The sequence below is a fragment of the Nansenia antarctica genome (assembly GCF_963989245.1).
Source record: "Nansenia antarctica genome assembly, chromosome: 15".
NCBI classification, from domain to species: Eukaryota; Metazoa; Chordata; class Actinopteri; order Argentiniformes; family Microstomatidae; genus Nansenia; species Nansenia antarctica.
In genome coordinates, this window is record NC_137685.1 from 5,405,011 (window position 1) to 5,428,805 (window position 23,795).

A 23,795-nucleotide genomic window follows, 5' to 3' on the forward strand; every position below is an offset into this window, starting at 1 on the left:
ACTTGAACAGAGGTTGCATCCCTACTGTAAACTGGCAGTGCATTCCACAATCTGGGTGCATAAAATGAGAATGCAGCCTCACCAAATCTCTTCTTTTGTACATGTGGTAGGTACACAGAGACAAGTCAAACATCAGACACTTTTCAGAACAACATATTTGTATTTATTTATGTACATAATGTAAACAACAGCAGTGACACAGTCCTACTGACAAGAAATATACAGCAGAGTTCCATTTAACGATCATTGTCTCTTTTCAATGCAGGAACAGGGAGGCATTCCAATACAGTAGATTAAGTGCAGTCAATGCAAATCAGATGGGAGATCCTGCTCGAGTTAGAAGCTATAACTGCGAGACACAACCGAAAACATATATTGTGCAAAGCTACTCTGATTGTATCATATTCTAGCAGATACCAGTCCACTTTATTATTCCACCTTGCAGGTTTTCATGTGATAATTATATGTCAGCGAGACAAAATGCAAGAGGGTACAGTTGCTCACTCTGTGATTTATGACTCATTCTGATTTATAAGGAAAATGTTAATCTCTCTCTAGGCGGCTCATCTCTTTGTTAGGAAATTATGTTTAATTTGCAATGTGATTTTTTTTCAGTAAGATAATACAAGATGAGTGGAAGAGTAGTATGAATACAGTCATATGAATACAGGGCTGAAGGTGGTAACATTTATGATAACATAGACAGGAGGAAATAGAGAGAACATTCAGAAATAGCACACCCATATAACTACGCTCAATCGGTGCCGTGTATTGACGTTACTGCACTCTCGATACAACAGGAAATGCGTTTAACATAAGCTATCTGTGTAATATACGGAGGGCGACACTAATATTTTAATATAAATTAAAATAATTTAACATACAAATTGGAAAAAACAAAATGTACAGACATGTGTGTCAACAGTCATCAAGCCATGTTCTGCTCTGGTCCATTCAAATTTTTGTTTCTTTGTTTCTCGGACCAAACAGTCCAGTCACACAGTAGGCTAACAGAACGTAGTAATGCACTCACAAAATGTTATTGAAATCCGCTGTAATAGACAGACACACTTTTCTATACATCTCACACGCTCATACACTCCCATCATTTTGGCCACGGAAACGGTTCCTGTCTATGAGATTGCAAGAGTGTCATGGAAAGTGGAAAAGTGTAATACAAAGAGGACTAGTCGTGAGCTTAGAATTATAAGGTGGAGATAGAACCTTATAATTCTAACGTCACGTAGTGTGTTTTAACCAAAGGGAGGATGGCTCCCTCTAGTGATAACTTTCCATCAAACTCTTTGTCACACACTTGGAAATGGAACAAAGAAAGACCACAGAGTGATTGTAGCAAGTGAGCGAGTTAAAACTCTGGTCATCATCATCAATGGAAAACAGAAGGAAAGAAAAAAAAGAAAAGCCATTGGATTCCTGTACTGTAGTAGAGCATCAGAAATGGTAAAGAAGCCCATCCATGTAGTGACGAAGGTGTCGATAGTTCTATACAGGTTGAAGTGCGGTTGAACTCCGTGTCGGTCGGTCGGTGCTAGGGGAGTAGTCAGGGTTAGGACAGACTGACAGTGACATTGTCCTTGTTGCTCTTGGCCACCTCCGAGTCTCTGTCTACGGGAACGGACGCCGCCGTGTCTCTGGGGGAGGAGGTGGGCTCGCCGCTACACTGTCCCGCCAAGGCTTTGTTTGGGCCATCTGCTGTGGACTCTGGTTCTTGCTGTGCTGAGGCTACAAAACGGGGCACAGGGAAATACATATGTTACGATACATATGGGAAATCGGTACATGTGGGAAAACTAGGGTTAGGGTTAGGTGCTACGGTTAGGGTTAGGATTAGGGTTGGGGTTAGACATGCCAGCATGTACCAAGTCGACGTAGCACCTAACCCTAACCCTAGTTTTCCCACGTGTACCGTCTTCCCACATGTACCGTAACACATACGTATAATAAACAAAAAGACAACTGATAGAAATAGCACAGATGTCGGGGGGTTGCAAACTGGGCGTACCGTACACAATGCATATTGGATTCATGTTCATTGTCATTTAGTTTACACTCGCGTAAGCCATACCTCCGAATCACGTTGTTCTCACGCCTCTTTTGGAGGTCTGGAGAATTTTTAGAATTAGCCATTCTTGGCTTGGTTGAACTGGAAGGAGCAATGGGAGAATGCTCGCAAATTTCATTGGATGGATGTTACATTCCAAGAACTAGGGGTGGGCATCGACGATCGATAATTGATCGATAAGGATCTTGGTCGATCACAAAATAAAACATTTGGTCGATCACAAAAAAAAAAAAAAATTTTTTTTTTTTTTTTGTGATCGACCAAATGTTTTATTTTGTGATCGACCAAGATCCTTATCGATCAATTATCGATCGTCGATGCCCACCCCTACCAAGAACCCTACGTTACATTCCAAGAACCCTACGTTACATTCCAAGAACCCTACGTTACATTCCAAGAACCCTACGTTACATTCCAAGAACCCCCCCCCCCACACACACACACACGTGCCCGCAGTATGGTTGCTGTCGTTATGTGTGTCTTCTTTTCCGACCGGGGAGGACTATTTTGCAGAGAGTTGCTGCCTACGCGAGCTCGCAACATTGAAAGAAAACGGAAGAAAACCTGAAGGAAAAACTGAATTCAGTTTTTTGGGCGCTCTGCCCCAAGCAAGGTATGTGATTGGTCACGAGGGCGTCACTCGTTTCAAAACAGGTTTCCACCCCTTTGTAGCTACGTCCTGCAATGGATTTCCCCCAGGGATCTCTGAACGACGAGGAAAAGCCTAGTCTCAACAGGGTTAGCATTAATTCAATGTGTTGACCTTGACTATGTGCAAGATTTGGGTGTGTTTTGGTGTGTTTAAGCAGCATGCTAACTTGTATGGCTAGCCACAATGACTTGTTTGACATGTTTGTGTGTGTCTAGTATGTGTGTGTTACCTGACTGCGTGCAGGACTTCATGTGTTCTGGCCAGTGGGCCTGCTGACAGGGGTAGTCACAGTAGCTGGTGTTCCAGCAGCAGTAGAAGATGGCCTCCTTCCTGCAGTTGGCGCACCACTGTTTCTTCTTGGTCTCGTCTATCGCCTGCTGCTTCTCCACTTCCATCTGTTTCTTCATCTCGGCCATCAGCCGCTCTCTCTCCTGCTCCAGACTCTGCCTCATCTCCGCCATGGTCAACTCTGCGCGCGCACACACACACACACACACACACACACACACACACACACACACACACACACACACACACATTCATAACCTATAAACCTGAATCTGAGCAGTAATGCGTGACGTTAGAATTATAAGGTTCTATCTCCATTTTTGTCAAAATTGAGTATTTTACATAATCTGATCCATTAGGTGTTTATTAATGCCTGTGTAGTGTTATTTTTAAAATGTTGACATTTTTTAGTTAGTAATTAATCAAATACAAAGGTTCCATCTCACACAACATAATGGAATGTAAAAACTTTGAGGCTCAATATCTCTGAACTACCCTAAACGGAGATAGAACCTTATAATTCTAAGCTCACGAATGGTTCTTCTCCTTTGTCAATGGCTTCCATTGTTTTACTGTCAAGTCATTAAACATAGAAACAACAACAACAACAACATAAAAAAGCCTCCGCGATCCACTGCTGCTATGCCGATGACACCCAACTCTACCTCTCCTCCAAAACCATCCCCCCTAACACCAACTCCACTCTCACCACCTGCCTCAGCGACGTCATGGATGCAACTGAATTTTCGGAAACTCAACTGCTATAAATCGGAAATCCTCATCGTCGGCCCAAAGTCCCTCACCCGTTCCACCCAGACATTCTCACTCAACATCGATGGCTTCGCCGTAACCCCGTCCAACCACGTCCGCAACCTCGGCATCATCTTCGACCCCACCCTCTCGTTCCTTCCCCATGCCAACCAGGTCACTAAATCTGCCTTTTTCCACCTCAGGAACATTGCCCGCATCCGACCCCCCCTGTCCTTTTCCGCTGCTGAAACACTCATCCACGCCTTCATAACTTCCCGACTCGACTACTGCAACAGCATCCTCTACGGTTTGCCTAATAACATCCTAAACAAATTCCAATATGTCCAGAACTCTGCTGCCCGTCTGCTCACCTCCACTCGCCGCCGTGACCACATCACCCCTGTCCTCCAAAACCTACACTGGCTCCCGGTCAAATTCAGGATCCAATTCAAAATCCTACTCACCACTTACAAAGCCATCAACAATCTGGCCCCCTCCTACCTTGCCGACCTCGTCCTGCTCCACACCCCCTCCCGTTGCCTCAGGTCTGACGACCAAACCACCCTCAAGACCACCAGGACCAAACTCCGGACCTGGGGTGATAGGGCCTTTTCTGCCGCAGCCCTGTCCCTCTGGAACACCCTCCCCAACCACACCAGACAGGCCAACACCCTCCCAACATTTCAACAGGCCCTCAAAACCCACCTCTTCAAGCTTGCCTTCACCAGTTAACCCTCTCCCCCTCCCCTTCCCATGTGTCCCCAGCACTACCGTAACCTTTTTGTGTCTTTTTATTATTACTACTCAATCTTTTTCAGTTTGTAAAGCGTCTTTGAGTGTCTAAAAAAGTGCTATATAAGTCTAATGTATTATTATTATTATAAACATATGGTTCAAAGCTTAAGGTACTTACCTAGATTGTGCTTCATTTCTGAAAGCTCCTGTTGATGCAGCCACTGCAGTTTTTCTATTTCAATTCTTAAACGTCTAATCTGTCAGGGGAAAGTCAGGGACAGTAATTTAGACTCCCTAGAGACCTGTGATTATGGAGCTCTCATTAACAGGTATCATCAGCCCACCTACCTCTGCTATTGTGTTGCCTGACGTGCTTTTGGAAAGATCATTGTAGATCTCCGTCATTGTCCCTTTAATTGCATCCACTATCTGTGGAAACAAGACGACCATAACTTAATAAAATAATATAGGGGGAAAAAAATCTGTTGAGTCTTTACCAAACTATTTCTGATTCTGTAAAAATTGGCGAATACAACGTAAAACAGCCCTCCTTCCAATTCAAACCCATACAGATTTTTACCCTGTGGCCATCAGTATAAGCCCAGTGTACTCCAGGGTATATACAGGAATCTTGAGGTTAATTTGAAAGTGACAGTTGGATCTAAGTGACAGTTGACACTAGAACAGCCGTGTCTATGTTACCTACTCACTTTGTTAGTGTACTTAGCGATGTCTGCTGCTACGTCTGCTGAGGCGGTGGGGATTTGGAAGTCTCCCGCCATGGGGGACGAGGAAGAGGAGGAAGAGGAAGGGCCGGAGCCTGGTCCAGGGGTCGCCACCATGGCGACAGAGACTGGGGTACTGGTTACCAGGGTGATCGCCGATGTGGACGTACTGAGGGGACTGTCTTTCTGTTGGACAGCTAGAAAAAAATAAAAAATAAAATAAACAAGTGACATTTAAGTGTTGATGCGGTGCACTATGACACTGGACCGAACTCTGAGAGCAGGCACACGTTCAATAGCATGTCGTAGACTACAGTACATAAATTAACTAAACATACTGTCACGCCCTTCACTTCCAGTTAGCCTGCAGTTCTCTTCCTCCAGGTTCTCTCTCTCTCTCTTTGTCCCTGATTACAGTGGAGTGGAGTCAGGTGTGCAGGAGTCAGGTTGCCATCATTAGCCTTGCCATGAATACCCGGTCCACACTTCACCACTCTGCCAGATCGTAGCTTCAGGCTTAAACCCCATTCACACATACGAGCCTTCCCAGTAGATGCCCTACCCGCTCCACCAGCCCTGGCTACCTGCCTGCCCCACCTACTCTGTCCATCTGCCCTGTCCACCTGCCATCCGAACTCTGCTCAGCCCCCTCTCTGCCTTGGTCCCCCTCATCCGCTCCCTAACTCACCCCTTGTTCCTACAATAAACACACCATGTTTGGGTTTCACCATCATCACCTGCCTCCACCTCTGTGTTCTGCATTTGCAGGGTTTGACAGTAACGCTTTTTTACTTGCCCAGAGCAAATTTGCCGGGTTTGTCTGCGCGAGCCCGACGACGCTGCTAGATATCCTGGATATTTTTACCTGTGTGCAGGAAGAACAACAGACGGCGCAGGCGCGAGACCAGACTAGATGATCGTGCAGTGAAGATATTATCAAAGCGTACACGCCTGTCGATCACCCGTAAGCTTTGATAATATCTTCACTCCACGTCTGTTGTTCTTCCTGCACACAGGTAAAAATATCCAGGATATCTAGCAGCGTCGTCGGGCTCGCGCACACAAACCCGGCGAATGTTTTACTCGCTCTGGGCAAGTAAAAAAGCGTTACTGTCGAACCCTGATTTGGGTTCACTAGTCTGAGCGTTACACGTACCTTTCACCGCCTGCCTGGTCTGGTACCGCGTGCTTTGGGAGGACTGCTGTTGAGGTGATGATGATGATGATGGTGGTGGTGGTGCAGTTGCAGAGGCCTGTGTTTGGGACAGGGTTGGTGTCTGCAGCTGGCTGGCCTGCGCCGCTGGTCCTGGCCATGCTGTCTGCAGCTGGCTGCCTTGCAGCTGTGGTGTGGTCTGCAGAGGCGGTGTGGTCTGCAGCGGTGTGGTGGGCTGCTGGTTCTGTTGCTGCCTCTGGACCTTCTGCATGTGCCACTTCTGCGAGGAGGTCTGGAACTTGTTGGTGGGGTTCCACACCACAGCCCTCTGCACCACGGGGACAGTCTCCCTGGGCAGCAGAGGGCGCTGTTTCTTCACTGCCGTGGCGGCGGAGGAGGAGGAGGAGGAGGAGGAGGAGGAGGGTGGGGCTGTTGTTGGTGTAGGGTTAGGCAGCGTGCCAGAAGACAAGGTGGTGGGAGTAACAGTAGTGAAGGACACAATGTTGAGGGGTATGGCCATAGGGGACTGCGAGGCGTCTTTGACACTGGAGGTTGAGGAGGGGGCTGTGTTGCTTTGAGCTGGGGTAAGGACACTTGATGGGGTGGGGGCTTTACCTGCAAAGACAGAAACATAGACACACATCAATACTGTTATGTTTGAAAACGGTTTTCTTATCAGAATAGGATGACGGCTTGGAACATATAATACCTTTTTAACAAAATGGACAAAGAAACAATACACTGATTTTGATCAACAAATAATCTGTTGGTGGATTACTAAAAAAACAGAAACATTCGATCGGGAGAGGACAGGACGACTCACTCTCTGTCTTGCTGGCGGGCGGGTCTTTAGCTGCGACGGGGTCTTTCCTGCCCCTCTTCTTCTCTCGGCCTCCCTGGTCTTCACCCAAATCGATCACCAACTCCCTTTCGGAGTCAGAGTCCTCCACTGGAGGGGGCAGCCTCACCTGTTCCTTCACCTGGGGTTTCTCCTTGGGGGCCGAGGAGGGTGGGGCTGCTTTGGCTTTCTCCGGGGGTTCTTTATCCGAGCCCCCGCCCTGCTTCTCCTTGGACGAGGGTTCCGAGAGGGTCGGCGGTGCCCCCGCATCGCCCACAGAGGCCGCAGTCCCCTCCACTTTGCCCTCCTTGTCCTGGCTCGGGCACGGTTCGACTTTGGGCCCACTCTTGGTTGGGTCTTTCGCCCCCTCCTTGTCGCCGGCCTCTGTGTCCTGGCCCGTTTTAGGCTTCTGCTCCTCGTCGGTGGCGTACTCGCTGTCGCTGGAGTCCGACTTGTCCGAATCTTCCGAGTCGCTGTGCTCCACGCCCTTATACACGTCCTCAGAGATCTCTTCTATACCTGTACCACAGCAGACGAGAAAGTGGGAAGTGACCAATACTAATCATGTTCATACTTTACACCCCAAGAGGCGGAATCTATAACTCAAAAGGCGTAAAAAAAAACTGTTAATTGCAAAAGAATAAACTATACATTTATAATAATATGGCCTAAATGAAAACCCACCTTGACGTCAATTTGTTGGTCTATCCTGCCTCACTTTTAGTCTAACCTAAGCCCAATGCACACAGCGTGCGATTTCTGTTGCACGACAACATTCCATTGTTGTCATGAATGGAATCGAATTTTCGCCGTGCGATTACAATCGGGGCCGTGTGCATTGGGATGCGATTTTCTCATAGACTTCCATTCAAACTTCAAAATGGAATGTTGTCGTGCAACAGAAATCGCACGCTGTGTGCATTGGGCTCTAGTCTCCTCATGAGGTTCTTTTATAACTGCACCATAGGGTTACACACACTGGCGGACTCAGGGGGGGGGCAGGGGGGCGACCGCCCCTCCTGGTGCCCCCACGGTTTAAAAACGTCTCGCTTAAGTGCCCCCCTTTTGAGTGGCAAAAATGCCCTTTTGAGTGGCGAAAAAGAGAGGATGTGTCCTATTGGTGCCCCTCCAATGGTCTAAACTTGACCATGTGCCCCCACAGTTGAAAAACGTCCCACTAAAGTGCCCTTTTGAGTGGCAAAATTAGAGGATGTGCCCTATTGGCTGCCCTTCCAATGGTCTAAACTTGACGAAGTCCCAGTGGGGTCCCATGTTGTGCAGTAGGTGCCCTTTTTTTCTTTTCGCCCCCCCCTGCCCTTCAAACAGCCCGAGTCCTCCACTGGTTACACACCTAGCTGGGCTTTGCAGCTCTCGATGGTCTTGTCCAGGTTGAGCTGGAAGCGGCTCCTGATCTGTCTCTTGGGGGAGGTGAGGACGGGTGGTGTTCCCTGCTGCTGCTGCTGCTGCTGCACCGTCTCACTCAGCTCCTTCAGGTCCATCTCTGCTTTGCTTCGATCTGATTGGTCGTCGACAGAGTGAACATTAGTCAACATTTTAAAATTCAGTAAAAATTACTTCACTGTAGGGGCGCTTAGGTGGCGTAGCGGGTTAAGCGCTGACCATGTAACCGCAGGGTCCCCGGTTCGATTCCGGCCGGGGACATATCCTGCATGTCATCCCTCCTCTCTCTCTTTCACCCATCCTTCCTGTCTACATCTTCACTGTAACTGTCAATAAAAATGAAAAATTTGAGTGGGACTGCCCCACTCAGAAAAAAAGACTTCACTGTAGTTCAGGTCAGATAACAACTTAGTCAAGGAGGTGGTGAGTGTCTCAGCAACAGCTGATAGTGGTCTGTAACAACCCACCACCACAGTTAAAGAAAACCCAGTTGACATCTCAAGATTAATGGCCAGGAACTCAAACTGTTTACAGACTGATTTGGACTGCAAGATATTCACATTGAATTTAGATTTGCAATAAATCGCAAACCCCGCCCCCTTTCTTGGGACGGTCAGGCCTGAAAACATTGTATGTGAAAACATATGTGGAATTTCATACAATGTGAAAACATTGTATAGAGTACAAACAAAATGATTTGCAGGTTTAAATAACGGCTAAATAACACTGCCTCTACTTATTGTCTGGATAGGCTCTATTTTTTGGTGGGTTTATGTGGATTTGGTGAGCTTTGATGAGGACTATGACATTCTATTGGGCCGGCTGTGGCGCAGGAGATAGAGCCGCCGTCTAATGATCGCAAGGTTGGCGGATCGCCGGTTCGAGCCCCGGCTGGCCACATGTCGAGGTGTCCTTGAGCAAGACATGGAACCCCAAATTGCTCCCAGTGAGCGGGCCGGCCGGCGCCTTGCATGGTAGCTTGCCGCCATTGGTGTGTGAATGTGTGTGTGAATGAGAGGCCGTTGTAAAGCGCTTTGGATAAAGGCGCGTTATATAAGTCAGTCCATTATGGAATGACAGCAGGTGTGTGTGTGAGAGCTCACCCAGGTTGAGGTTCAGGATGCTCCCCGTGGTCGCTGCCTTTTCCTGCTTGGGGACGAGAGGCGGGGCGGGGCCCTGGGAGTGGAATGGTTTAGGGCTGTCCATGGCACTGCCTGCAGGACCCGGTCGAGAGGAAGCAGGCGATGCTGTGTGGAGAGAGTTCAGCCACGTTGTTATTGTTGTTTCAGGGGTTGTTTTGTTTCAGTTATGATTAAACATAAACACTTCTATCAATGTCTTTTTTCCATTAACTATTGTCTTATTAAATGTTTTATCTATTTACTTCTTACATTTGCTTTTATTCGTTGTATTTTTTATTGTCTTACTGTGCTCCTCTTGCTGTATTTTTAAATAATGTAATAATGTATGTAAAGCACTTTGAATTGCCCCTGTTGTATGAAATGTGCTATACAAATAAACTTGCCTTGCCATGCCTTGTTAGCAGCCCTTGTCACTATACATTGAGAGACAGATAAACAACAGCTAAGTAGATACATATTGGATATAGAAAAATACAAGTATGCTAGCTTTGCCTCTTTTGGAGGTGGAGATAGAAATCGGAAGACGGGTTCAATGTAAAGCATGGAAGGAAGGGTATAAGCAATGGTATGTGATACCGTTCCTCATTCCAATCCACGCATCCGTTCCAGCAGGGGAGGCTGGTGACGGTAGAAATCAGAGGATCGGAGGCTCAATGGAATGGAATGAGGAATGGCATCAAATACATGATGTGTTTCATAAAATTGCTCATTCCATTTAATTCCACACTTCGTGAGCTTAGAATCATAAGGTTCTATCTCCGTTTAGGGTAGTTCAGAGATATTGAGCGTCAAAGTTTTTACATTCCATTATGTTTTGTGAGATGGAACCTTTGTATTTTATTAATTACTAACTCAGAGGCATTAATAAACACCTAATGGATCAGATTATGTAAAAAACTAAATTTTGACAAAAATGGAGATAGAACCTTAGAATTCTAACGTCACGACTTTACATTGAGCCCATCCTGCGATGTCTACCTCCCACAGCCTCCCCCTGCTTGAGACAAACTGTTTTTTAGGTCACTGTTATACTACTTACAGTATTTCCTTAGGGCTATCCTCTCCTGTCAGAGAGGTAGTGTATGTAGTAGACCGTACCTCAGTGGTGTAGTCTACGTGATACGCAGGACTACGCCGTATACCCACTAGGAAAGGCCAAGGATTTCCATATACCCACTTAAAAATGTGTGAGGATACGTAACGGCGTTTTGTGACAGAACTTTCACACTTTCATTCATAAAATTCACCCAGTCTGTGTTACGAAGCACTTGAATTTCGGACCATTGGGACTGACTATAGCGTCATATACCATCAACGGGGGGAGATCATGCGACATGAAATATGTCAAAATGCAGCACTATCATGCACAGATCAGCCTTATAACATGTCATGTTATATATATATATATATATATATATAACGTTAGACAGGGAGCGCATATTTATTTTTATGGCGTTCCGAAATGAACGATATGAGGCTGGGAGGGAAAAATCACAGTATACCCACTAGAAAACACTAGACTACACCACTGCCGTACCCAGGACCGGTCCTAGGCGGTCGCCTAGGGCGCCAAATGCCGCCCCTAAAAAGTATTTTTTTTTTTTTATTTTTTTTTTACATTTAAATAGTTTTGTCTCTATGAATTTCATGTCTCTTTGAAAATATGTCTCAGCCTACTGTCTATTTTTGTCTTGAAACCATTGTTGTCCATATTTTTACTGTTGAATGTGTGGGTGGTGATGAAGCAGTACTGGTGGCTTAATGTGGTGGGGGTGGCGCCCCTAAAATATTGGGGGAGGGGGGGGAGGCATCAAATCATACTCTCGCCTAGGGCACCTAAATGCCTAGGACCGGCCCTGACGACACCACTGCCGTACCTGTGCAGTCCATGGACTCCTCCCCAGCGCTGTAGTGGTTGGCCGCCGCTCTGGCCTGGCTCTTATCCGGCGTCTCCTGCTCCCCGTCAGAGCCCGTGTGGGCCGAGGAGTTGGTGCTCATGGGCGACCGGGGCATGTCCGTCAGCGAGATCCGCCGACTCGCGCTCCCTCCCATCCCTCCTCCCCCTGGTATCCCCATGCTCCTGGCCAAGGGGATCTTGGGAGACGCGGTCATGTCAAAGCTGAACTTGATCTTCTCCTGCTTCTCGGGGCGGATGGAGCCGGAGGAGGGGTTGGCCGGGTCCAGGAGCATCTGGAACAGGTTGTCGGGGGCGTAGGGGGTTCTGAAGGGGGCGTAGTTGAACACGCCGAACTTCCTGTTCATGTTCTCGACGTAGACCTCCATCTCCAGCATGGCGCTGTTGAAGATGCTCTTGGTCTTCTTCACGGAGAAGGGGATCTCTTTGGACATGAGGTAGCAGTTGTTTAAGGGGACCCACGCCCTGGAAGGTTAAGAGCATCTTGTTAAATCGAGGCCTTAAAACCCACCTTTTTAATAGAGCCTTTTTTTTTCTTTTAATTTAAAATGTTTATTGTTTTATCTTCCTGTTTTTAATTGTAGCACTCTGAGATTTCTTATGTAAAGTGCTTTTATAAATAAAATGTATTATTATTATTATTATTATTATTAATAGTCCAAACAAACAGCTTAATAGAAACAGCGAGATATTCAGTACAAAATACTGCAGACAGGGTATATACAGGAATCTTGAGGTTAATTTCAATACCTTTCTAAGACTTTTTAAAGACCTTGTCAATATTTTTCCAGACGTCACCGCCACTTCGAGCTGTAACCGTTTACATCAGTGACACCTTTAACTTAACAGCTTTAGTTGGCAATAGACTAGACCACTATCATACAACAGAATTTCCGGTTCATCTTTGTTTTTTAATAAAACTAATAAATTCACGAATTTTTACTAAAAGTTTTTAGGACTCAAACTCTTTGGAAAGAGTCTAATTCAGAAAAATACCTACAAAATTCAAGACCTCATAAAAACGCGATAAGACTTTTTAATACTTATTACGGGTCTTGATTTTCCCAAAATGTATTTATCAACTTTTAATACTTTTCAAGACACCGCGGATACCCTGTGCAGAGAGCAAATATGTCAGGTCCAAAAGAAGGTCATTTACCTGTCATGTTGCCCAAAGAAGCGAGCGTCCACCTGTCCGTCTTTGTCCCGCAGTGCCTTGGCTGGCCAGAACGGAAAGCCCTTCAGCTTGGCCCACACCAGAGGGTGAGGATTACTCTGAACACAGCAGATATGAACACTAGTTACAACACTGAGGTAGGAGTTGGAACGGCAATAAAAAAGCTATGGGCAGAAGCGTTGTTAGTTGAACTAACTGAACTTACACACGGCTCACAGAACCAGTTGTCTCTCTTTTGGCAAGCGGATAGGTAGCACTCAGGACAGACCTCAATCTCATTCATCTGCAAAAAAGTATCATAATGTGTCCCTAATTGTACATTTACGCCTTATTCCAAAGCGACTTACAATCAATACATTTGACTAAACAAGTGAATCATCAATCCACCAGGTGTATCAGGAAGAGTAATCTAGCTCAGGCCCGGGGCCATTGGCAGTCGCAGTCTCATCTTTTTTTATATATAGACACTGGAGAACAGAGAGACAGTACAAGGGGGGCAGTAGAAGTCATAGGGGACACACTAGTAAAGGGGAAAGCGGGTGTCTCAGGAGACACAGTGCTGGGGGGTAGTGGATGTCTCAGGAGGAGCAGTTAAGGTGTAACCTGAAGAGATGGGTTAGAATTGTATAGGCATTGCATAACCTTTGACCCCCCCCCCATGCTAATACTCACCTCATGTTCACAGATTTTCACTATGACCTTCGCCGTGGCTGTGAGCTTGTGATTCCCTGAAAAGACATGATCACAATGAGTGATCAAATTCGTGATCATGGCAAAAAAGTATATGATTACGGTAATAGGAAAAATCTCCTGCTAGTTTAACATGATTACAAGGAGAACTCTCACGGACACTAACCTCCATTGTAAATGATGCAGTTGTGTAAAATCCACTTCACATCTGCCAGGAAGGCTTCCGTGCAGCCGTACATTTTCTTTTTGATATTCTGAACGAAAACAAGTCAGTGAGCGACAATTGGTGAAAGGGATTAGGGATCATCGTTTGAAACCTTCCGACAGAACGCAACTGAAGAACTCTAACCTTCTCTAACGTACAGAGGTCCATAGCGTGAAATATATACTCTGCGTAGTCTGGGTGCTGTTCAAGGGATACGGGTTTCTGAAAGGGCTCCGTCTGTTCAAGAAGGTAGACAAAAGAGACATATACACAGTGAATAAAACCAGTCATGTTCCAAATACAGCCCTCACGGCAAAACCTTCACCAACACAACATCCAAACAACTCTACCACCCCAGGACAGACAGACAGACAACATCGACTAAGAAACTCAAACAGACGAACAGAAAACCCACTTCAAACAGGTTAAAAGAGGAGGAAAAGAAGGGGGGAAGAAAATATGATGGGGTAATTTTTTTTTTTTAATGTGCTGGATTGATTACCCAATTAAAAGCCTTTCGCTGCGTGGCGGCTGCATGGGGGGGGTGAGATGACGAGCGTGGTTGGTCCTGAAAAGAGAGTAAGAGGGGCAACTGTATCCTCGCCTTACAAACTGCACCCTTGGTCACCTGGGGGGTATTCCATCAACGTCGCTAAAGAGAAAATCCTGGCTTATTTTTGATAACTCTCGCGAGACTTATCGGAATATGCCTGTATATCTTTAGGAACTCTCGCGAGACTTTGTCAGACTAAACCTGGATTTTCTTTTAGCGATGTTGATGGAATACCCCCCTGGTTTCTGGTTTCTGTCTATGTTGCCATTGTAGAAAAACTGGCTAAAACATGACTGGGGTGGATTAGTAGTACTATGAAACGTGAAACGTAGTATTGTTAAAGTTCCTTTACCTATGAGCTTGGCTGAGCCATTACACCAAAAGATCATACTTCATAATCTCCCTATCTTTCGTCATGAGTACGTATATAGTCAATATTTTGCTAGGGTGCCGTTCACAATGTATTGGGGAGGGCAGGGGCAATAGACATCACTTATGGAGAAACGCAAAGCATGAAAAGCATTAGTGTACGCTGTTTTAATATAAGACCAGAACCTAGCATTAAAAACAAGCACAAGAGCATTCCATTGTGTTTGCGTGAGTGATCGATCACTCACCTCATAACACTGTTCAATACTGGTATATGTCATATCAAAACAATTAGTGAAAACGACAGTTAAAAAAAGGCAGAGAAATAAAATGGGTGAAAGCTGAAAATGACAGCACATTAAAAGCCTAGACAGTGTGTCTTCTAGTATTAGCGGTTGATTATTTTCCCCATATCTGACAGAGACAGTTAGGTTTCCATTCCAAGACTCATCAGTCAGTCAGGCAGAGGAGGGGGGTCAGTGCACTTACACCTGGCTGTTTCATCTTCTGGAGGGCAAACTTTAGCAGGTAAGACAGCTGGTCTATCGTTAGCATCGTCATTGCTTTACTCTGAGTCTCTATGCACTCTGCGACTGTTATTTTCTGAAAGAAAGAGATCAGGAGGGAAGAGAGCGAGTTAGCTTCGAAAGTAAACTGCCATTTTGTGTGATTCCTAATATCATCTTTTTATCATCTTATATCCCCGATATCAAGTTTCATTAAGATCATTAACTGATCTTTTTACATTTCTCTTGTTTGTTTTTAATTTAATAAAAGCAACATCTATTGTGTTCTTCTTTTCTACGATTTCTACGAGTTGTTGTTCCTCTGAGGATGGGGGGTCGCCACACACACACACACACACAAACGAGATACCTCACACTCTGGACAGAACCAGTCGCCCTCAGGCTCGGCTGGCAGTTTGAGGCACTTGGCGTGGTACACCCTGGGGCAGAGCTCACAGCAGAGCACCTGGCCCTCGCGGTGGCACAGCCAACAGTAGAAGTCATTCCTGCCGTCCTGCGGTACAACATCAACAGGGTCTGTGGTGAGTGCTGGCTGCTTCGCATAGTAAAAGGGACCATGTCTTAGTTCTGACTGAAAATGCAGGCGAGAGAGAGAAACAGAAGGTATGGGGGGTTCAAAATCAGACATCATGTGATTAACAGGACATGCACAGCAGCAGACATGCACAGAATCAACAGAAGTAAAAGTGGCTGACTGATTTTAACCCTGATAATGACCCGCGTCATGAGGTATTTCAGATTGATTGATTGATCTGAAAGAAACAGTCACTTGATCATTGTTATCAAAAAGCCAAAACATGAAATTAATCAGTTTGAGAAACTAGCCATCAGCATCACTTGAGTGATTGGACCTAATCAGCAGTCTGTATTTTGGTAGCCATCCATTACTATTCAACATTCACCCAAGCCTTGACACAAGGCCTTACAATCACAGGTGGCACTTGCTACTGTAATTACTAATCACTCATAACGCTGATAACAGTGCTCCTACTCTAGCCTGAGTTAATCAGATAATAAACATTCGGCCATAGACGAGAGCATATACTGGGCACATTAACCACTTGTTTTTGGCAGTACAGTCAGTACAATTAGTCAAATCCTCATGCGGTTGAAATGGACGACTTTAAAATAGGTTATACCTAGGGTATAGTCACATGAAAATAACTGTAGCCCCCCCCGCCCCCGCCCCCTAAAAAACAAACAAACAACAACCTAGGTTGATACAATATTTTGCTCAGGCAGTTAACCAACTGCCACTAAGGGTCCAACAGTCTGGCTAGAGAGCAGCAGGGGGTGGAGGGTACAGAGGAGCAGGGGGTGGAGGGTACAGAGGAGCAGGGGTGGAGGGTACAGAGGAGCAGGGGTGGAGGCTGGAGAACAGCAGGGGAGGAGGCTAGACAGGAGCAGAGGTGGAGGCTGCACCTGGTCTTTACTGCTGCCGACCGCTCCTGGTTTCTTCTTCTTTTTGACCGGGCTAGGGGAGGTCTCGGCCGGGGAGTGACCGTTGGACGAGTGCGGGGGGCTGGGCACCTTACGTTTCTGGGCCACCCGTTCCGACGATGACCCCGGGTCTGAAACTAACAGCAAGGGGGAGGTCAAAGGTCAAACCCAACAGACCCTTTGGTGGGCAAGTTTAATCATTTCCCCAAAACAGGAGGATTTTTCAATTCAAAATATGATGATGAACACAGAACACAAAAGATGTTCAGTTTCATCCAGTATTTTCATAACAGTAGGTATGAGGCAGTAACCATAGTGATCAAACCTGGCAGCGATGTGAACAGTGAACAGAAGCAGCACGTTACCTCCATCTTGTTTGTTCACTAGCTCAGCTCTCAACCAGACATACATGCAGATACACACACTTCCACTATAGGTGAATCCCCCTCTGCCACATACTCCCAACAAGGCAGAAGGAACAGAATCGCTTTAGTTGTCTTTTAAAACCACCATAGCACAGCATTTTTTCCTCACCTTTGGATCGTGTAGAGATCTCCATCCCTTCTACTGCATCTGAATCAGTCTTCCCCTCCTCTTCAGCCACACTGACGCAGGGAGAGAGAAAGCCACTGTCAGAGGAGCCCCGTGCACTGTAACACCACCTACAGTATAGCTTCTACAGCTTCCTGCTCTGGATTCCTTTCATCCAATGCCTTCCACACTCACTCCACTCTGTTTCCACCAGACATTGCTTTACCCCACAGTATACGTTCGTTACGGCACTTTTGCTAGCTTCTGCATCGTCACTTACAGTAGACCACCACAGGGATAAATTCCTCGGATTTAGAGCATCTGACTGGTAAATGACTGAGATTCATTCACATACATCTACAGCCTTACAGATGTGTTTGAGTGAATTAACAACTGCACTCCCTCTGGGTTTTATTTTTAGAGGAGAGACAATCTTATACACGACTGTCACGGTCTGCTTTGATAGTACTGACTCACTCTGCACCAAGACTCACTTTCCAAGTCTCACCACAATGGGCTTATTCTCAGAGCCAGGGGTCCAATCGGGCCGCAGGGCACTCTGACTATACCGATCCTGACTGGACACAGATACTCACTGTTCACTTGGGGGACAGTGGGCATCATAAATCTAGAGGCTATGGCCAGCAAAGCAAGTGCCCCTTCTCTCTTATTGTGAAAAAGAGCTTAGCTTAGCTTAACTCCTACACCGTCAATGTCTTGTAAACCGTCGTGCTAATGCTAAGCACTCCAGAGGGGGTCAACTTGTTAAGACATACGATAGGTCAAAGGTCACAAAGCACCTGTAAAAGTGTGTCTAAAAGGACACTATCCCCAATGATTAGATTAGTGCTTTGGTGAAGCTGTGTGTGTCACATATTTTAGGACTGAAAATCTATCTTTGGATACATAACCAACCACAGGTTGGATCTTTGAGACAGGCTGCACATCTATGATAAGAAGATTATTGTTGTTATATAGCCATGCACATCATGTTTTCTAAGTTACAACTTTGTCAGGACTAGAATGATGCTATAAACCCAACCAATGAGACCTCTTTATCTTTTCACTGTCAGCAAAGGAGCAGAGATTTGCTTTTCAATCATGAAGGCTTAAGCCCACCTCCCCCCCTTGGGCCCCACGACCTATTGAGACATCCATAGCCAGACAGGTTGATTCAGAGCTGAACCCAGGGGTAGGCTTAATGACTGAAGACTTTAACAACCTAAGGAGAAATTCACCCAACCATTCCCTCACCTTTGTAATTCAACTCCCCTTCAGTCTCAAACCACCCTTAACTCCACAACACGGCCACCTTCACTCATCCACTTCCTATCCCTCAGAGGGAAGCAGGTCAAAGACTCATTCCTCCTCGAGCTCTTGCACTAAACACAGCCCCCAGAATGCACCACATCATTAACATTAAAAACATTTTTTAAAAAGAAAGACATTTTTTTCACTCTGCGTTAGCAACAACACGAAGCTCTTTTATTTCCAAACGTATCGATCCCATTATCCTATGTGTCGATCCCATTCTTCTAGCCATTTTCTTGTCTCGTCACGCCACGGCAAATGTACCCATCTCCCTGATCAGATGACTTCCATTTCACCAGCCTTTTTATTTAGAGCCTGAAGAGAGAGCATAATTAGAAATGCCGGAGTGCTGGATACAAAGATAGCTGCTCCCTAGCTAGAGCAGGCAAATTCATCCTGTTCCAGCATCTCTCCCCCTCTCTCTCTCTCTCTCCCTCCCCCCTCTCTCTCCATCACTGAGAGAGAAAATGACAAGCACCAGAGAGCAGCACATCTGCAAAGACAGAGGACAGAGGATAGGACAGAGGGCATGGCTTCACACTGGCCTCCACCTCTGATCTAGCCTGTCAACACTCAGCAGCAGAGACACACAGAGACAGAGAGTCTACCTCAGCAACATCACCCACCCCCCTCTTCCCCAGGCCAGAAAGGCACAGAGAGAATACCTGTAAAACACCATGAAAATCTATGCCACCCCCCGTCCGCCGAAAACCTCCCTTTTAGTTAAAACACCACCGAAAATACATGTTATATTGTCATCATATATTGATACAATCCTTCCCACGCCCCCCCCCTCACCTGACACAACACCCATGCTTCAATGTAGGAAATTGACAGCATACCTTTTTTTCTCTTTACGCAACAGAATACAGATTTCTTCAGCCTTTTTTTTCTAAGTCTCTCTTTTTTTTCAATTAGTGAAGGCCAGGACGATGGGGGATGCTGACAAAGATGGGTGCAGAATTTTCCAGAAGGGCCTTGCTCTCTCCCTGCTGCTCTCTCTGCGATTGTCAATCTTTAACCTCAGCTGTGGGCTGCCGATTGGTTTGAGCGCCACACGGAGGTGCCTGATTGGGCGCCGGGCTTGGTGTGCCACACGGGCTCCGTTCTCCCCTCTCTCCCTCAGACACACTGCTGCAATGCAGAGAGGATTTCTCTCCCCTCTCACTATCACGCAAAAAACCCCTGGAACTAAGTCCCTCACTCCCTCAAAGCCCATATAGACCACACTGACTGTGTGCATTCTTTCCAACATGGTGGGGGGATGCAGTTACACAGGGCTGAGAGGGAGCGGATCAGATTCCCTCTCTCCCTCTCCCTCTCCCTCCACGGCTCTGAGGCAGTGTGTGTGTGTGTGTGGCGTCCATTTTGAAGACATTCCCTCCCTGCCTGCTGTGCACACTTCACACACAGGCGCGCACGGACGCACGCACACACTCTCACTCACACACACACACACACACACACACACACGGCTCCAACTGAGGCTGCTGTAGAGAGGCATACACAGCTTACCAGTAGAGCGGCTCGCAGGAATGCAGGAAGGGCCTTAACATAGAGCACAAAGACAGGGTTGAAAATGTCACACAGGCCCTCCCAATCAAAATGGACGGCTGTTGGTTTACAGACCAAACTGCCAACACCCCTTTTCCAATGCTTTCCAACCAACTGACGTTATCACTTAGACTAAAATCAATAATGGGGTTGGGACCTGTTTGATGTTAGATGGTTTGAAAAAACTAACTACATTTTGCAACCGCCAGTTTCTTCGACAGACACAACAGTGCTGCCACTTCCTCCTAGACTTATGTTTGTGAAAATCGATGTTTATCTCAGTGGGATGATGTATATCAAACATTAAACAAGTTGAATAAATACTAAAGCAGCCAGTAAACTGTGAGTTTAGCCACTAAAGCAAGTATGAAACTCACAGTTGTAGGCAACAACAATAAAGCTTGGTTTAAACATAGGAACCAAAGTGAGTCGCAAGAAGGTCGTCGGAAAGGTCAACCTGCATGGGTGTGATGATGAATAATTTAAAATGAGGGCCAGTGTGAAATGGATTTCATGTTATATACCCCACCAGTAGGGTACACAGTACACACCAGCACCCATAAAATGAAGAGATTAGGGGGCAAAACCAATACCAGTTCTAGTCCTCAATCAATGCAGAAAGCTGAACCCTTGCAGAGCACCATTTTATTTGCCATCTCACCCCTGGTAGATAAGGGGAATGTGCAGTCTATTTCCTAGTAGGCTACCGTCAAATAAGTAGGACATACTGTAGGCTATATCAAGATGAGTCTTACATTCAGGCATACAAATAAGTGTTGTTGATTAATCACCTGCTTTGGACAACAGATCACAGATCAGATCATAGGATGTCGTCAAATGTAAAGCCATTCAGTTGTACCTTTTTAGGAGAGGAGTAGCCTTTACAATACTACTGGAATCCAGTCTGTCTGTGTATCATGTCTTGATAGAAGATGTTCCTTCTGTTCTATGGTCTCTCTCTGGTCTCTCTATGGTCTCTCTCTGAGAGAAGCCTAACCCTTACTTCCCTTCGTCAGGCTGCACATAAAATTACCCAGAGACACCAGAGCCGAGGAGGGGCAGTAAGGGGAAGCATTTGTAAAATGGCTGCCACTCCACAGCAACAGAAAAAAAGCTGTAGACTGAAGTAGACCAAATGTGGCTACTTTCTTTCCCCTTCAGACACTAAGCTCCTGGCATAGTCCCACATTCATAGGCGAATGAATTCAAGGGCAGTAAAAGAAAAAAAAAGATGTTGGCTTATGTTGGTTAATGCTAACACTCACAAAACCTGTTCAGCATGCAAATTAAAAGGTTGAAGAGAATTTGAAAGAACGATCAAGTATTTAACAGAGAGTACATAATACATGTTGATGTAAGACGACATCCATTTTCATTTGTCATTGTTGCCCTCTTGGTGGCCCACGGTAAAGATTTATTTTCTGCTTAAAAGGACATTGAAGGAAAGGCAATAGGATTAAAAGCAAGAGCCCCCTACTCCAATGGCAGTCTGTCTGAGGAGGCCTAAATGATTCTTGCTGTACTGTCTGTCATTTCACCATCTGTCAATTCCACTGGGAACATTCTCCTCTTGAATGGTCTCTCTCTCTCCTTGCTGCAGCGCCCTCTCCCCTCCCCTAGGCCTTCCATTTTGAGAGCCCAGGGCCTGTGACAGTGACAGGCAGACACACACCCTGCCTCGCCACTACAACCCCCCAGCTACACTAGTCAATCCTATCCTTTTACTACAGATACAATGGAAAGAGGTATTGCTCTAATGCCTCTTGCCATAGTATATTGCAGTATATGAAGTCAAGCAGACCATAATGTGAGTTAAAAAGGCACCCACCCAGTCAGCAGAGAGCAGAGGCAGCCTTTTGCTTTAGCTGTGCTGTACTTTGCTCTCTCCTGCCAGGCTCCACTCCTGTGCTGTGGGGACTGGCAGCCCCCCCCCACCCCACCCCGCCCCCCCCCCACCACCCTTGTCTAAGACAAACCTGTATTCCTGAGATCACAGATCATACATACATACACAGTAAGCTGGTTAGCTTATCAAAGGTAAAGGATTGAAAATCAAGCTTACCTCTGTGGATGCATGGCTAACAAACAAGAAAAACTCAGTGTGTCATGTCAATGCTTATTAAAACATGGAGGTCCCTGTCTCTGCCCTCACCCTGCTCAGAGCTCCACAGCCACAGACGGCTCTTCAGGCTGGCCGATCTGGTTTGCTCCTGATAGAAGCCGAGCCGTGATTGGCCCCCTCTCACTGGTAGGATGTAAGGCTGGGGCCCATTGGCCGGGGCACTTCCTGGATGCTAATCTTTTGTTCCGCACAGAGCAGGCAGGAGAAGAGGCTGTGGACACAGAGGGAGAAACACAAGGCCCCAAATCATAAAATCAACCATTTCACACTCACAGCATTTTAACTACCCAGAACACGGCACCACAGCTATCACGGATTCCAGACTCTTACGTATTATGAGAGATATGGGGTTGTATTTGTGAGACAAAAGTAGCAGATGTGTGGATACGGGACAGGACAGGCCTGAGGCCTGTTTTGCGAAAAGGCCCTTTGTCTCGTAGGTCCCACCCTTAAGTTTCATTGAAAAGAAAACTGATAGACATAACAGGGGAGAGAGCAAACAGTGTGGGGAATGATAAGTGTAGGAGACCTAGGCATATCCTATATCCTCCACCAGCAACTGAAATAAAATAGCCTCATGGAAAGTGCAAGATCAACATGTTATATAACAGTACAAAGACCAAAGATTACTAGGACATGTTACTACTGTCATGTGATTGGTCCATTGTTTTGTCAACAGAACTTTGAGTTGACTAGTAGTTTGTCGTGCCAGTTAATAAAGAAGTCACACCAAAATATACCTAAAGGCAGAGACTCAATAAGTGGTGGAATAAGGAAATAAAGTTGCAAGTACAGTATGTGAAGAGCTGAATGATATCATGCGAGTCGCTTTCTGGTTGCTGGTGCTCTAATATGAAGGAGAATGGTGACCTCTTGTGGGACAAACCTATACAGACCATTGGTTGCCATGGTTTGGGTCCAAGGACTTAGTAACAATTTTCCCCTGTGTCTACTGTGCAACTGATTATGAAATGCATTAAATGCTGTGTCATAAATGCTACCTATTCCCAGTTCATCATTACTTTTCAGCACAGGGGTTATGACTACTAGAAAGACTAAGACTATATGTTAAACCCCATCTGTTCACCAAGGCCGTTGGCCCCTAGTCACTGGTTCTGTTTTGTTTGTTTGTTTTCTGTTTGTCTGTCTGACCACTCCCCTTTAGAATTGTAAAGCGTCCTCGGGTTTTTGAAAGGCAAGAATAGGCATAGAAATCAAAGTTATTATTATTATTATTAATCCTCGATACTACAGTTTGCGGCAAGAATGGAAGCCAAACTGGCTTTCTTACCTTGCTAGCCTAGCCTAATTTCCAGCTCTGTTTCTTTCGAAGTATGTGCCGTGAGTATGAATCTATTAATGTTCACATAGTAAGAATAGTGGGATAATAATAACCTATCACTAAAGTTAGCCTAGGCTAAGCTACATGATGTTTAAGCAATATCACACGAGAGGGAGTGCTGTTATACTGAATATCAGCACGGCTGTGATTGGGTCGTAGGTACGAGGCCGCAGGCCGAGTAGAAGACAATCACAGCCGTGCTGATATTCAGTATAACAGCACGACCTCTCCTGTGATATTGCTTTTATACAACAGTTCTACAGCGCAGATTTATTAATTAACAGTAATAAGT

The 23,795-nt window shown here is 45.9% G+C and overlaps 1 protein-coding gene across 1 annotated transcript; it reads right to left on the reverse strand.

Annotated features, from left to right (window-relative positions):
• Window positions 1-181: 181 nt before the first annotated feature.
• Window positions 182-22,115, reverse strand: zmynd8 (zinc finger, MYND-type containing 8; the record flags this gene model as incomplete). Its single annotated transcript, XM_080545462.1, has 21 exons — window positions 182-1,743; window positions 2,965-3,204; window positions 4,687-4,765; window positions 4,857-4,937; window positions 5,219-5,430; window positions 6,390-7,001; window positions 7,210-7,743; window positions 8,576-8,740; window positions 9,729-9,872; window positions 11,645-12,147; window positions 12,842-12,957; window positions 13,065-13,142; window positions 13,532-13,587; window positions 13,716-13,803; window positions 13,899-13,991; window positions 14,257-14,322; window positions 15,166-15,279; window positions 15,553-15,774; window positions 16,626-16,774; window positions 17,178-17,248; window positions 22,102-22,115. 21 exons carry the CDS (start codon window positions 22,113-22,115, stop codon window positions 1,568-1,570), a joined length of 3,813 nt encoding a protein of 1,270 aa, XP_080401588.1. The 3' UTR covers window positions 182-1,567.
• Window positions 22,116-23,795: the final 1,680 nt, after the last annotated feature.